Here is a 14,960-nt window from a genome sequence, read left to right as displayed (position 1 = left end):
TTGGGGCTGTTAAAATTACAGATTATAATAAACCATAACTTTAAATCAGAACTATTGCAAAGTTTGTACAGTTAATATCTACATCATGGATCTGAAACTACTCCCTCTGCTTAGATTTTATGTTGCATCTAAAACTGGAAGGGTCTATTTTTCCAGTTCAGATTTCAGTCTGACCAAAATCTTGTGATTTCAATCTTCAAGATGGCTGAAATCTCACATCATCAGTCGACTACCTATACTTTCAGCTAAAATCTTGTGAAAACATCTTGAGATGAGCATGATTTGCATCAGACTTATATGTTGCCTCTTTGGTGTTTCTCTAGCTAGAATGCTAAATTCACTCTTTTAAAGAAGCTGCCACAATTCTTACTATAAAACTGCAAAACTGATAAAAACAGGTGATTTACAAAGCTTTTCTTTTTATAAATTAGTAAATTATTATTTTAAGGGAAAAAAACTCATACCTAGAAAAACCACACTTGCAGCTTTTCAGGTGTTTGCTACCTTTAAACAGTACTTATAATTATTAGTTCATATGGTGCCCAAAATTGTCCTGGGTGCTTGACAGAACAAAGGCCAGGGTTTTACAGTCTAATTTCTAGGTATGGTACAAAGAGTGAGCATACCATACAGTAGTATGGAAGGGGTGTGAGAGGACAGGAGCTACATTAGTAAGATCACACAGCTGATGGATGAGCATGTAATGATTTTACTATTTGTATTACCTAGCTTGAGGAGCCCTAGTCATGGACCAGGACCCCATTGTGCCAAGCGCTGTAGAAACATGGGGGAAAAAAAGAGGTTCCCTGCCCCAGACAACTTATATTAACTGTTAAAATGACACATACAGAAGATCAAACTAGTAACTATCTTGAGTATTCAGAAACAAACTTAAAAAGAAAAGTCATATGCATTTGTCTGAATTTAAAAAGCTACTACGTCATGCTCCTATTGCTTCTTTGGGTTAATTTTTTCTAATGAACATAAAATGCAAACTTACTGTTAAACACCTTCTTAACGTCTCTTTTTTTCTCTCTCTCTCTCTCACTAGAAAGAAGAATACAAATGCAAAAAAGGTGAACTATTTCCTGGACTGGCCACAACATATCGGTATATGTACAAAGTGTTTAGAAACTTGTACTTGTCAACTTGCCAAACTGGTTTTTGCTGCACATCTGACAGGATGAACAAGCCAAAGAGAGGCTTTTTGTTGTATTGGAAGAATAGTGACTGCTGCCTGGTTTAAAGTAAACTTAAGACTGCATGCATTTGCCTGACGAAATGAAAGAAGTGGCATTTTGGTCACCCAAAGAGGTGGCAAATTGGCTGATGGAGAATGCTGTGCCAGAATACTGTGAACCATTGGAATTTTACACTGGGCAGGATTTGATCAATCTAACTAAGGAGGATTTTAAGAAGCCACCTTTGTCACGTGTGTCTTCTGACAATGGACAGAGGTTGTTGTACATGATAGAAACTTTAAAAATGGAGCACCACATTGAAGCGCACAAAAATGGACATGCCAATGGTCACCTCCGCATCAGTACAGATGTCACCACAAGTGAAAATAATTTCAGCACTAAAATCAAACTGAATGGGATGCCAAATGGATATAGGAAGGAGATGATAAAGATCCCCATGCCAGAGCCAGAGCGTTCCCAGTATCCTATGGAGTGGGGGAAGACTCTCCTGGCTTTTCTTTATGCACTTTTCTGTTTCATCTTTACCACAGTGACGATCTCAGTCGTCCATGAACGAGTGCCTCCCAAGGAGGTGCAGCCTCCCCTACCAGATGCATTTTTTGACCGTTTTAACCGTGTGCAATGGGCCTTTTCTATTTGTGAAATTAATGGCATGATCCTTGTAGGACTCTGGTTAATTCAATGGCTGCTCTTAAAATACAAGTAAGTACAATTTTTTGCAATGGTGGTGTTTGATATACTAATCGCTTTTGGGAGAAGCAGGGGTTTAAGGTATAAAACTGAAATCTTTGTAGTGTTTTTAAAAGTGTTCCATTTTCTTGGGGTGATTTTTTTTAAGTCAATATACTCTTGGCAGACTCAGAAAAATCTAAATCTGTATCACATAGTCTATATAGATTTTTTGGAGTGTATATATTTTTTATTCATAAAGTACAGAAGGAAGCTAATCCTAAATACTGTGGTTAGTATAAATATGTGGGCTTGTCTTTACTTCAGAGTGAACTCAAGTATTGCCCCAAATTCAAGTCCTGGCCACTCTCAAAAACCATTAACTTTTGAATGTGGTGGTACTTTTAACTCAAGCTAGGTCACAGCTTGAATTAACACAGCTCAATAGCACAACTCCTCAGCTGTTCTCACAATCATTCTGCATACCTCAAGTGTTCAGTTTGTCAGTGTGCCCACTCACTTGAGTTAGGCCAACTCAAGTGTAGATAACTGGAGTTAACTCCATAGTGAAGACATATGCTAAAATGATTATATCACATTTTTAAAAGTGCAAAAGAAGATAAACAAATATAGTGAAAAACACATAAAAGACTCAAACCGTATCGTGAATAAAACCACATGAATAGTTCCGGGATTTCTGCATCTTAGCTAGCCATTTTAAGATATATGGGTTTTGTCTTCCATGAGATGGGGAAGATAATGTCCACCTTAAACTACCAGTAGATAAACCAGTTTGGTAACTGATTAACATCTGATTTATCTCCTGTTAAGCTCTGTCAATGAAGTAGTCAGAGCATTGACTTTTACCAGTATCAGGATTTTCATATCTTGTCACTTTTTTTTTCCCCAAAGAGCAAGAATAAGCATATTTGAGATCCAGAAACCAACTATTAAACATCCAAAAAAGCAGTCTTGATAATCAGCATTGGACAGAATTGAACATGACATCAGTGGGTGCTCACAGAGTATGGCCACTAGTAAAGTGGCGTGTTCAAGAGTGTCATTGAAAGGAATGGAATGCTACATAAACTTTCATGGCCCTTGACTACAGAGTATGTCAGAATTGTCTACATGGGCTTGGCAGAAAAGCCTGAGGTGTGAAAATTGCATGACACTTTCATATAATTTGCTTGATAAATCAAAGTGGGTTCGCACAATTTCCCCTTCAAAAATAAATCAATAAATTGCCCCATCACTATATCAGTTATACCCCCGGCATTCCATGCATTCTAATATCAGTTAATCATTTTTCTCATGTACCCTGCTGCCTGCACATTTCTTCACTTTCCTCTTTTCATACAGTGAAGTAATTCTCCTTTATCCATCTGCATTCTGTTCTGAAAAGGTTTCATACTCTGCCTAACTCCATGATATCTGAGCCACCATAATTAATCCCCTCATTCCCTACAGTCCATCAGTACTCTCTGCCTTTCCCACGTCCACAGTCCACATGTTCCCTCTACCCCTTCATCTTTTCTCCTAGAGTCTGGTGCCTGGCTTATTTTCTCAGCAGTAATTCCCTATTGGCCATTTCTGTTTCTTCCTTCAGGCAAACTTAGCAGTATAGGGCTGAGGGAAATAGGCCAGTGATTGAAACTCTCTCCTCCCCAGCCAGCTGCTCAGTATTCTTCTCTCTTTCCAAGCTCCCTTTGTGTGTCTCATAGGAGGAAGACTGGGAGCTGAGGGCACAGTTAGGACAAGACAGGATTGGCATAGGCATTACTGGTTTGTGCTAGGACCCCTAGCTCCCGGAGTAGTGTGGTGAGTTTGGAATCTCAAATTTCATTTAAAAAAAAAAACAAGCAAGTTTCTAGAGCTTGTTGCAAAGAAAACCTTTAAAATATGACAAGTATACCCAAAGCCGTAATATCTGCTTGGGTCTGCAGACAGCCTGGAACAATAGCTTTGAGTGGCATGAAATATCCCATGCATCTCTGGGAGGCAGAGTAGCTGGCAGGAGGGCCAGGCACTGCTTGTTCTATAGGCCTGCAGTATGTACATATATGCAATCAAACAAAAAGTTAGAATGTATGTATAATATTTATATACATTTGCTAGAATAATGTGTGAAGTTCTGGTCACTACATCACAAAAAAAGAGAGAGAAGAAATATAAGGGTTCAGAAATAGGCAATGATTATTAGAGACACTGAGTGTGTCTACGCTGTAATGAAAGACCCATGGCATGGGCTCGCAGGGCTCTGCTGCAAGACTATAAAATTGCAATATAGAGGTTCAGGATTTCAGAGCCCAGCTCTAGCCCGAGCCCAAACGTCTACACTGCAGTAACAACAAAAATTCAGGTGGCACCTTAAAGACTAACCGATTTATTTGGGCATAAGCTTTCGTGGGTAAAAAAACTTACTTCTTCAGATGCCACCTGCTTCCTTGTTGTTTTTGTGGATACAGACTAGCACAGCTACCCCCTAATACTTGATACACTGCAGTAAAAATCCCAAAGCCTGAGCCCCCCGAGCCCATGTCAAATGACCCAGGTTCTGAGACTCAAGCCTTGGCTACACTTGCGAGTTACAGCGCAATAAAGCTGCCCAGAGCGCTGTACCTCACTCCCCGACCACACTGGCAAGGCACGTACAGCGCCGTGTCTCCCTGGCTACAGCGCTGCAGGTACTCCACCTCCCCGAGAGGAATAAGAGATGCAACGTAGTGGCTACAACTCCCAGGTATCAGTGTGAACGAGGAGTTATCTTGCTGCGCTGTGATAATCCCCTTATCAAGTGGCCACTCTTTTTCCATTGTTGTGATCGGCTCCAGGAATGCGGAAGTGCCATTTCAAAGCTCCGTACCAGAGAGAAAAAGCATTTTGCTAAGTTTCAGAGTAACAGCCGTGTTAGTCTGTATCCGCAAAAAGAAGAACAGGAGTACTTGTGGCACCTTAGAGACTAACAAATTTTGCTGTTTGCTTTGAGTGAGTGAATGAGAAGCAGGGGGGCAGGGGGGTCGGAAGTTCAAAGGCAGCGTGCTGACACACTCTCAGTACCCCAAAACCCACTGTCTCTCCCCCCACACTCCCTGTCACACTCCACCCCTCCCCCCTTTTGAAAAGCACGTTGCAGCCACATGAATGCTGGATTAGCTGCCCATAATGCACTGCTCCCAATGCAGCTGCAAACGCTGCAAATGTGGTGACGCCCAGTGCGCTGTCAGCTGTCAGTGTGGACAGACTGCAGCGCTTTCCCTACTCAGCTGTACGAAGGTGGGTTTAACTCACAGCACTGTACAGCTGCAAGTGTAGCCATACCCTCAGTGCTGCCGGTTTTTATTGCAGTGTAGGCATACACCGAAAGACTTACATGTGAGGCAAGTTGAAAATTAGGACTGTTCAGTTAAGAGAAGGTGAGCAAGTATACACATGAAAATTAGGACTCTTTAGTTAAGAGAAGATGAGCAAGTATACACATGATATAAATATTCAATAGTGAATGGAGAGGGACATTATTCTCATAATACATGAACAAGGATACATCCAATTAAATTGAAAGGCAATCAATTTAAAACTGATTAAAATAAATATTTTAATACATAGTGAATATTTGCATGTGGAACTCACTGACCCAAGATATGCAGAGACCAAGATCTCTGCAAAATTCAAAAAAGCATTATACATTTCTATATAAAGGGTACGTCTATACTTACGTCATGGTCCGGATGTAAGTGATCGATCTTCTGGGATCGATCCCGGAAGTGCTTGCCGTCGACGCCGGTACTCCAGCTCGGCGAGAGGAGTACGCGGCGTCATAGGGGGAGCCTGCCTGCTGCGTCTGGACCCACGGTAAGTTCGGAGTAAGGTACTTCGAATTCAGCTACGTTATTAACGTAGCTGAATTTGCATACCTTAGTCCGAAGTGGGGGGTTAGTGTGGACCAGGCCAAAATGAGAACATCTGCAGTTATGCCAGATAGGTTAAAAAATAACAGATATGAACCAAGAACACTAAAAAATGACAGATACGAAATAATAGCTATGAACCACTAACGTGGTAAAAAAAAAGCTTCTATCTGTGGGCAGATTATTCCATAGTTGTCCATTGCAGAGTTTTTTGAAGCTTCCTCTGAAACATCTGGGTACTTGACCACTGGCAGAGACAGGAAAACGGACGTGGTGGGCAATAACTCTGATTTGCTAGGGAATTTCCTGCATTCCTGTTAGGAGTACAATTCCAGAAAAGTTTACATGGATTAATCTGAGCAACTCCAATGTAAAGAAATACTGTCAAATTTGAATTTGTATACTCTTTTTTAAAATTAGACTTCTGACAGATTACCCTTTAAATGGTAAGATCTCTTTTTAAAAAATTCTATTTAAATAATTGTGTAATTTTCCAGCTTTTCTGCCAACATATATAAAGATCTTTCCAACATTAGAGGGTGGGTGGGCATGAGAATGACTTCCAGATGTTCTTAAGCATTACACTGAACAAAATATGGGTGCTTGGAAAATTCAATGCAATAAAATTTTACTCAGCCACTAGCATGGGAGGAATTTTCTCCACCCATTCCTCTGTTCTGCTATTCTGTTCTTTGGTGTCGTTGGTGGCATTTGTATGAATAGTTAATTGTTTCCCTGGGAAACAAAACTATATTCAGACTTCCAGCTCTTGAAACAATGCACCATTTTAAAGAGTACTATCATCCAAAAGGCTCTTTTGCTATCTTCAACTTCTTTTCAGGAGGATCTGCTATTTTAAAAAATATTCTCCAAAATACTATGAATCCCTTCATCTAATGCCGAATTTCCAAGATGCTCATGCAGGCTGTGCACAAGTACCTGCTTCATATATGCAGATTACATTTATGTACACTATATGTTGAACAGAATAAAATATGATCAGGAGTTGCCCTTCTAGTGAGAGAAGTGAGCTATGGACTGTTTTATAGTTTTATACATTTACAAAAGACATCGTCAAGAATAGCTCTCAATTCTGCTTTTGAGGGGCTTCGTGGAGTCTCTCTTTTCATTTTATAGGTCTTAAAGTGATTGTGCCAGTCTCATTCATATTTCCTTTTTTCGAAAGGGTAGGGAAGAAGGAGCTATGGTACAAAATGTGGATACAAATCAGTATGGGTATCAACTTCCCCAAAGTCCCTATCAACTAACTAGCCTAAGGAGGAGAGAGAACTTTACACTTGAGCCTTTCCAACCTCCCACATCCTCCCTGGTGTCCAGGAACAATTCCCATTTTCTGGTTGTCTCCTGTGGCCTTACAGATCAAAAGTTTCTACCCTTCCAGAAAATGAAAGGATGAATTTTCCTTGTATAGCCTCCCTAGATGTTACTTTCTTTCCGTGCATATTTGTGATGACTCACAAGTCAACCAGTGCTTTGCTACCCCCAGTCATTGCCTGGGATGGTAATGTGTCAAGTAATTATACTTGATATGTTGCCAAGTTGTTTGCAATTTAAACCTGCTCTGGTTTAAACCTACTCTTGCTGAACAGCTACCATGCCCAGCATGGACATGACATAAAGTTGAAAATGTGAGTGATGAGAGGTGTATAGATGCTATCATTTGATGATTATTAATAGATATATCTATGAAGGAAAATAAGGACACATCTTTGGCCCTCATGGAAATGTATTATATTGAATGGATGGACTTCTTTATTTTTCCATTCTGATCTTCAAGAGAGTTTTAAAGAAGCAGGGTTTCTTATGTTTTTAGGCTACAATAAAAAACTTGTGATTTTGGTACATGTTTTTTTTTTTTAGTTATGCTGTTTTCTTAGAAAACTTTTGAAACATTATGGTTGTTTCAAACTCTGGTATACTTCCATCACTCTGTGTGGTATTGGGCATATTATTAAGTTTTCTGCTCTATTGCTGGTAACAAAAATATACATTCATTTTCATTTTGAAAAGTGCCCCCATAATAATTTAATTGAGCAATCTTTCCTTTTGACACTTTATCCATTTAATATATTATTTTATACTTGAAACTCCATTACATTTCCAGTGAGTGCTGTGTTCCTAAAAGAAAAGCATATAGTGCCCCATTTTATGTTGTAAATTGCCTGAGCCCCATTTATTCTTACAATTGTTTCTGAAACTAGTAAATTACCAAATCATTTCTACATATATACAAAGGAAGGTGTAGGGGAGAGATTTAACAGTCTTGTTCTCCAGCTTTTTTGTGGGTATGATCCAGACCAGTGGGGGGCTGTGTCACCCCTGCCCTGTAACCTGGGGAGCCTTGCTGTGCCTAGCAGTTGTAGCTTCCAAACTGGACTGCACACAACCAGCCACCAGCATGCAGGCCACTCTCAGATGTGTTGGTATAACTTCAGCCTTCCAGTCACATCTTGGTTATACTGCAGGGTATACACTATAATATACATTAGCCTCTTATCTTAAATAGTTACCCAGACACTTCAACTTAAACACATTGGGTTATATAAAACAACAAAACAAGTTTATTAACTACAAAGAGAGAAATTTTAAGTGAGTAGTAGTAATGAGACATAACATTCAGAAATGGTTACAAAAAAACCCAAAGATAAAACAATTTTTAGTTCCTAACTTAACAAACCATATTAGATTCAAGCAAAATTTCCCATCACATGCTCCCAACAAGATTACTGACCAAACTCTTTCAGGTCAGGAAGCCCTCTCTCACCTCCCTGCGAGTCCAATGGCTATTTTCTTTGTTGTCTTGGGTGTATAGAATGTGATGGGCAGGGAGGTTGGGCCTGCCTTGTGGTGTTTGTGCTTCCCTTATATAGTTTCAGGCCCCCTTTTTGAAAAACATTTTCAGCTGAGAACCAGTAGATAAAGAGTCTGCGGGGAAGGACATTCTTGGCTGGCTTCTTTTCCCCCACCTGTTTGAGCTTCCTTTATTTCCCCTTCCTGCTTGATGACTCTGTTTACTGCTTAAATGCAAATTAAGGCACACATATATTCCTTTATTTAGGACAGACCTGTTTGCTGACTTCTGCCAGGGTGAGGCTGTTGGGTTTGGAATGCGTTAATAACATCATACAGGGAAATTGTATAACTCCACATATGATGTTGCCATGCATATTTTATCAGGATAGTACTGACTAACAGATTATGAGTTTTCTAATGATACCTCACAAGACATCTTGAACAAAGATTATTACAGTAGTGTGTAGGGTGTGAATACAAGGGTGTATTCTGTCACAGTATTAACTTCTGATAGCACAGTACAGTTAACAGTGGTTCAAAATAATTCCATGTATTGTCACAGAACTTTCAATGAAAATCTAGCAAGCATAGTAGTACTGATTTCTGAATCACTTTGTCCTATAAATGAAGACAACCCCCCACGCACACACTATAATTTATTTTCTTTGAATACATGTCAGTGTCGAGCCTACTGTGCATATGCATGTGCACAAGATTTTTTTGAAATAGCAGTGCCCATACCATCCCTTGGTGCTGCCCTTTGATGAGGAAATATATTCCTCCTCGCCCTTGCTGACATATTCCTTCTTACTGGCTTAGAGCAGAGATTCCTCTTCTTGGGTATTGTAGAATGACCACCAAGGAGGGTATTGGGAAGCCTCCAGTCAGAGTGCCACCCCAGCTGGAGCAGGAGTGGCACCGGAGCAGCGCACCCCAACCTGACCAGTACTTGTACAATATGCCAACGTGGCCACACTGGCCTTGCAGAAGACCATCCTCCCACATGTCACGAAGCATATCACCCTCTCCAAAGGAGATCAGGCTCCTCAGTGGCTTCACACCAGAACTGTATGTGGTTCCATAAGAATAAGAGGTGTGTGACACAGAGGCCCGTTGGCAAAGGGTCTTTTGTTCTTTACCAACAATTCTTTGCCAAACCCAACTTGCAGGATATTTATCCATAAGGGGTAACATGTAAGGTATCTACATGAAGCACATAACTTATCAAGACTCATAATTATTGAGATGTATGTACAGGTAATATTTTAAGGACTAATGTACCTATATTGAAAGTATGCATTGTGGTCTTAGAGTAAAAATTAGTCACCAATGAGTAATATATCTCAGGGATGGCCCATTCAAGGAGGAGGGAGTTGTCAGCTCTCCCTGGATAGCCGATGATGTAATGCAAAGCTCTGTTGACTAGACTATCAAAGGAAAACTATCAGAGACAATTGAAAACAAATAAAACCACTTGGAAGTGAAAAAAGAAACATTACAACAGACTGGGGTTCACCCTGTCTATAAATAAAGATAAAAGACTGTTTCACTATACCACAGAATGCAGAGATGCACTCTGAATCAATTCACAGAGAAAACATCTTGTGGCAGGGAGGTATTTTCCTGAAAGTTTGGTTCCTGATTTCTGTAAAGCCATCAGCTCTGCAACAGAGTGATCTTGGGGTGGGGTGGGAAGGACCTACTTAATTAGATAGGAAAGGTAACTATTGTTAAGTATAGGCTATAGTTCACATTTTACTATTTTGTTTTTTATGAGGACATCACAAGATATCTCACTGTATACCTCTCCCACTGAACATCAAGGCCAACTCCACCACAGCTCAAACAACATCCTCTGCCTGCTTCTGAGATCTACCAGGCAGCAATGTGGAGTAACCCACTGACCTTTATCAAGCATTATGCATTGAATCTAATGGCTGGACCAGATGCCAAATTCAGGAGAGCAGTACTACAATCACTGTTCAACTCTTAGACCTGACACTAGAGAGTGTCAGCTTAGAGAGACCAGGTGGATGAGGTAATATTTTTTTATTGGACCAACTTCTGTTGGTAAGAGAGAAACTTTCAAGGAAGAGCTCTGTGTAGCTCTATTGCTTGTCTCTCTCACCAACAGAAGTTGGTCCAATAAAAGATATTACCTCACCCACTTTGTAGTGTCCTTGGGCCGACATGGCTACAATAGTGCATCTAGCTGGCACTATTCATTCTCACTATCCTAAGCGGATACTGCTTGCCAGTCACCAACAGTGGGATCCACAGACACGTACTCAAGAGAAAAGTTACATTCGCTATAGTAACTGTGGTTCTTCAAACCGTTGTTCAGTGTGGATTCCACAACCTACCTTCCATCTCCACTTTCGGAATCTTTAGCTATCACAACTTTTGAATGGTGAGGGAACTGAGGCAGGGTCATAGCCTCTTTGCCCTTTTGACCTCACAGAGGAGCACAAGGAGGCACATTGATTAAAAAAAAAATCTGATTTTGTATGCATGAGGCTCATGTGCACCTATAGTGTGGGCTGCACACTGACTGCAACATCTTGATGAACCACAGTTCTTTGAGTTGGCTGCCTCCTAGATTTGTGGCTAAACTTTTCTCCCTATAGAAACATAACTAATTGAGCATTTTAGAGGAAGAAGATTCTGAGAGCTATGTTATGAGTTTAAAAACCTGGCATTTGGGTAAGTATTCCAAACCCTTATATGCTCAGTCAAGTGATTAGCCTTTTAACAAGGAGACCAAAAATCTTTGACATCATAAGGAGGATATTTATAATACAACTTCCTTCGTTGCCTTTTACCTGTATAGCTGTTAATAATTAAAAGAGAGTTTGGATTATTCTTAGGCAAACTATCAGAGGTATTCCCTGACCTTCTGAGATGACAAAGTAACCATGGAGACTAAGAAAAAAACGTTAATAGGCATAATTATTCCACTGGATAGTGAAGATAACTGGGAAGTTACTGATATACCATAGGTTGTATGTTAATATATCAAATGACATTTTGACTTGTTCCTTAAACATTATCTCCATTTTTGAACGGGCAAGGTGAGGCACTGAAGTTCAGGGTCCAGCTCAGGAAAGCATCCCTTTTAGGGAAGTTAAGCATGTGTTTAAATGCTTTGCTGAATCAAAGCCTTGCTCAAACCTACGTAGAGAGTTGGTGCCAGAAAATATGTTGGGGTTCCAAGTTTCCTGACGATTTCTCTAACAACTAGAAAATCATGCTTCCCCATGAATCAGTTATTCCTTTGTTAACTTTAGTAAACCATAATAAATAGATTTAATCCTAAATATATTTAACAAGAAGATAATCTAATTTGACTAGTTTTTGTTTTCTCAACAATAATGCTATGGCATATGAATAAGCTACTTAGCCAAGAAGCTTAATTTTTAGCTTTTATGTCATATATAATGATATAAAAATGGAAAATTAATATAGAACTTTGAGGATATTTTTGGCCAACATTAATAGTATTTAGTTACTTACTCTATACTATCATTAACTCATTAACTGGTAATTAAGTCTTTGAAAATGTTGCTCATTAGAGCCGCAAACCCTGAACCATCCTGAATTTAATATTGACATTTCTGTTCATAAATTTAAGAAATGTAAATTAATTTAGCTTGGGTTTTTTGTTTTTTAAGAGCAAACTTGCCCACTAGTGATGCATGCATCGATAGCATTATACAAGAGGATTCTATTCTATTTTGTGTAGATTTGTATACTGACTTCATCGCCATAGTATTTGTGTGCCTGCCAGTAGTGCTTTAAACATCGTAACTAATGTCTGTCATGTGTTTGTTCTCTTACCCTCTTCCCAAAGAGAAACGTGTGTGCAGTGGAGTATTTTTTTTTTCATATATGCATAAAATATGTTGACTTTTCAGGCTAGATTCCCAATGGGATTTAAAGTACCATTTGCAAAAACAGTGGTGGTGCTGCCCCCCTTATGCCCAATAGCAGTGCCCTAACCATTGGAGCTATGGAGTCATTCTCTCCATAAATAAATATGTAAATATTTTGTATAAAGTGCGACAGTTTCAACAGGAGAGAGACCTTCCTCAGAAGTCCCAGCTCCAGAGTGGCGATTGGAATCCCTTTCTCTCACATCCCAGGTGAATGCCCTAATCACTGAACTACTGCATATCCAGGGTTTTGTGAATCTAGTCTTCATTTCTTTTGCTTTTATTAAAAATACTCCAAATTAAACATTTTGTTCAACCCTAAATTAAAGTTTTCAGACTTCTTCAATTCATTGAAAATGCTAAAACAATTGGCTTCTATTCAACCAGAACCACATTTCCCCTCCCCCCGCCCCCAACTATTATCAGACCAAAAAATGAATTGCCACAGCTCTACTCAGTATGCGGAAGAGTTGCAGAATCCACCTGTAATTTAAACTATCTACATACAATGCATAGAAACCATTACACTTTAGTGCAACTCCTCACAGTTGGGTCTCAGAAGTATATTACAAGTTAGTAGCCATTTGTTAATTAGTGATCTTAAAAGTATTGTCTGAGTCTCTCTCCTTTGGTGTGCTATAATGTTATAAATAGTTGCAGCAACCTTGTCAGCATTTGCAGCCTCAGAAAAACAGTGGTATTGAATTTTTACTTCACATTTTGCCTTTTACCATTTATTCTGTCTCTTTACCCCAGAGTCTGCTAAACCAGTTAGTTTAAATAGAACTTGAAATCAGAGAGCCATATATAGTTTAATAAAAGGGATGTTCGGCCTTGAGTAGAACATCTTTGCTTCTTAGTGAAATTGATCTCTCTAATGGAATAATGCCATTATCCTAGCTTGCAATAGTTACATCCATGGAGATATAGTCTGATAGTACAACCTTAAGCCTTTTTTTTATTGTATTCCTGTTTGCAAAAATATTTACTGTTTCAAGAGGAAGTAATCGTTCTTTGTCTGAAACGTGTGTACACACAATATATTGTTTGAAATATTTCCATCAAAGAAGTAAAACTCTTTTATAATATTGATCTAGCATTGTTAAGTCATGCTGTAGTCAGATCAATAATACTGCAACTAATTGACTCTGCCAAAAACCATTAAAAATCAAATTGTCAGCCATTTGTGAGTTTCAAGGGAGCTCAGTTTGCTACTGGTTGTTTTGAAACTTTACTTATTTAAAAAGTATTAGATGTGTTTCTGACTGGATTAAGTGCTTTTAAAAAAATGAAATATGAAAGCAGTCACAAGTAAATACTTTAGGAATCCTTATTTAAGTACATAGTTTTTACTTTAACAGAGACAGTTTTGGGGAAGGAGAGCAGCAGGAGTGGGAAGGGATAACTTTTCAATATGTTTACTATAGAGCCTTCTTGCAGACAGCTTCTCTTAAAGTATTCTGTGGGAAGTGAAATAACTATAGAGTAACATACCTGGGGCCTTGTATGGCAAGTAGAGACAGTATGGGAAAAAGGATAATGTTTGATCTTACCCATGCATTCTACTTTTAGCTAGATAAGAAATTGCAAGCTTAGTTTGCCATCATTTCCTCAGTTTTAAATGCTGATTACTTTACAAAAGCAAAACCAACATAACATGTAATTAACAAGGTTGTACCAGTTCTTCACAGATTCCTTCTATGTTAAATTTCTTTCCTCTATTCTTTATCAGTTGTTTTTGAGAATATCTGAGTGATTCTCTTACTCAGCACAGTGAGGCTTTAATCCTGATGGATCATATATATGCTTGCTAATATTTACCGTATTTTCCGGCGTATAAGACGACTGGGCGTATAAGACGACCCCCAACTTTTCCAGTTAAAATATAGAGTTTGGGATATACTCGCCATATAAGACTACCCCTCTTCCAATGCACACCAAATAAAAATTAAAAAAACATCAGATTTGATTTCAATATGGTAATTTTAATTCAAATGCTTATGACATGCAGGTACTTAGCAGGAAAACTGTCACTTATAAACATAAGGCTGTTTGTCATCAAACATGTAAACATAAAACAGTGCAAGTGGATTAAACTTTTCCTAATTCACTCTAAAGCTGAAAGGAAGGATAAGACAATAAACCCATGGGAGCTGCCATGCTGTTTGTTTTCTAAGCTGTCAACCAAACTGGAACTGATGATGATAGGAGGAAGATAACAAACAATAGAGAGAGAGCAAGTGCCGGGCAAGTCCCTGGCGAGTTAGCAACGCCCATCATAACTGCAAGCTACGGTATTTTTACAGGGTTTGCTGGCGTGACAGTTTCCCTTTAAAAGCCTTCAAAATCCTCCTGTTCGTCATCTGATATCATAAGTACATCAATGACATCTTGTGATACATTTGTAAGGCAGTCATCGTATGGATCGAATTCCG

The 14,960-nt window shown here is 39.0% G+C and overlaps 1 protein-coding gene across 6 annotated transcripts in view; it reads left to right on the top strand.

Annotated features, from left to right (window-relative positions):
- Positions 1-14,960, top strand: part of SGMS1 (sphingomyelin synthase 1) — a 198,079-nt gene that overhangs the window by 162,890 nt on the left and 20,229 nt on the right. For all 6 annotated transcript variants that reach the window (XM_034776043.1, XM_034776039.1, XM_034776040.1 and 3 more), the window contains one exon: positions 1,052-1,904. In XM_034776043.1, coding sequence (XP_034631934.1) covers positions 1,264-1,904 — 641 coding nt within the window. In that variant the 5' untranslated portion in view covers positions 1,052-1,263. The remainder of the gene's footprint in view (positions 1-1,051; positions 1,905-14,960) is intronic.

Source organism: Trachemys scripta, chromosome 7 (genome assembly GCF_013100865.1).
Source record: "Trachemys scripta elegans isolate TJP31775 chromosome 7, CAS_Tse_1.0, whole genome shotgun sequence".
Taxonomy (NCBI): domain Eukaryota; kingdom Metazoa; phylum Chordata; order Testudines; family Emydidae; genus Trachemys; species Trachemys scripta.
Note: the sequence above shows the minus strand (reverse complement) of the source record. Positions and strands in the feature narration are given on the sequence as shown.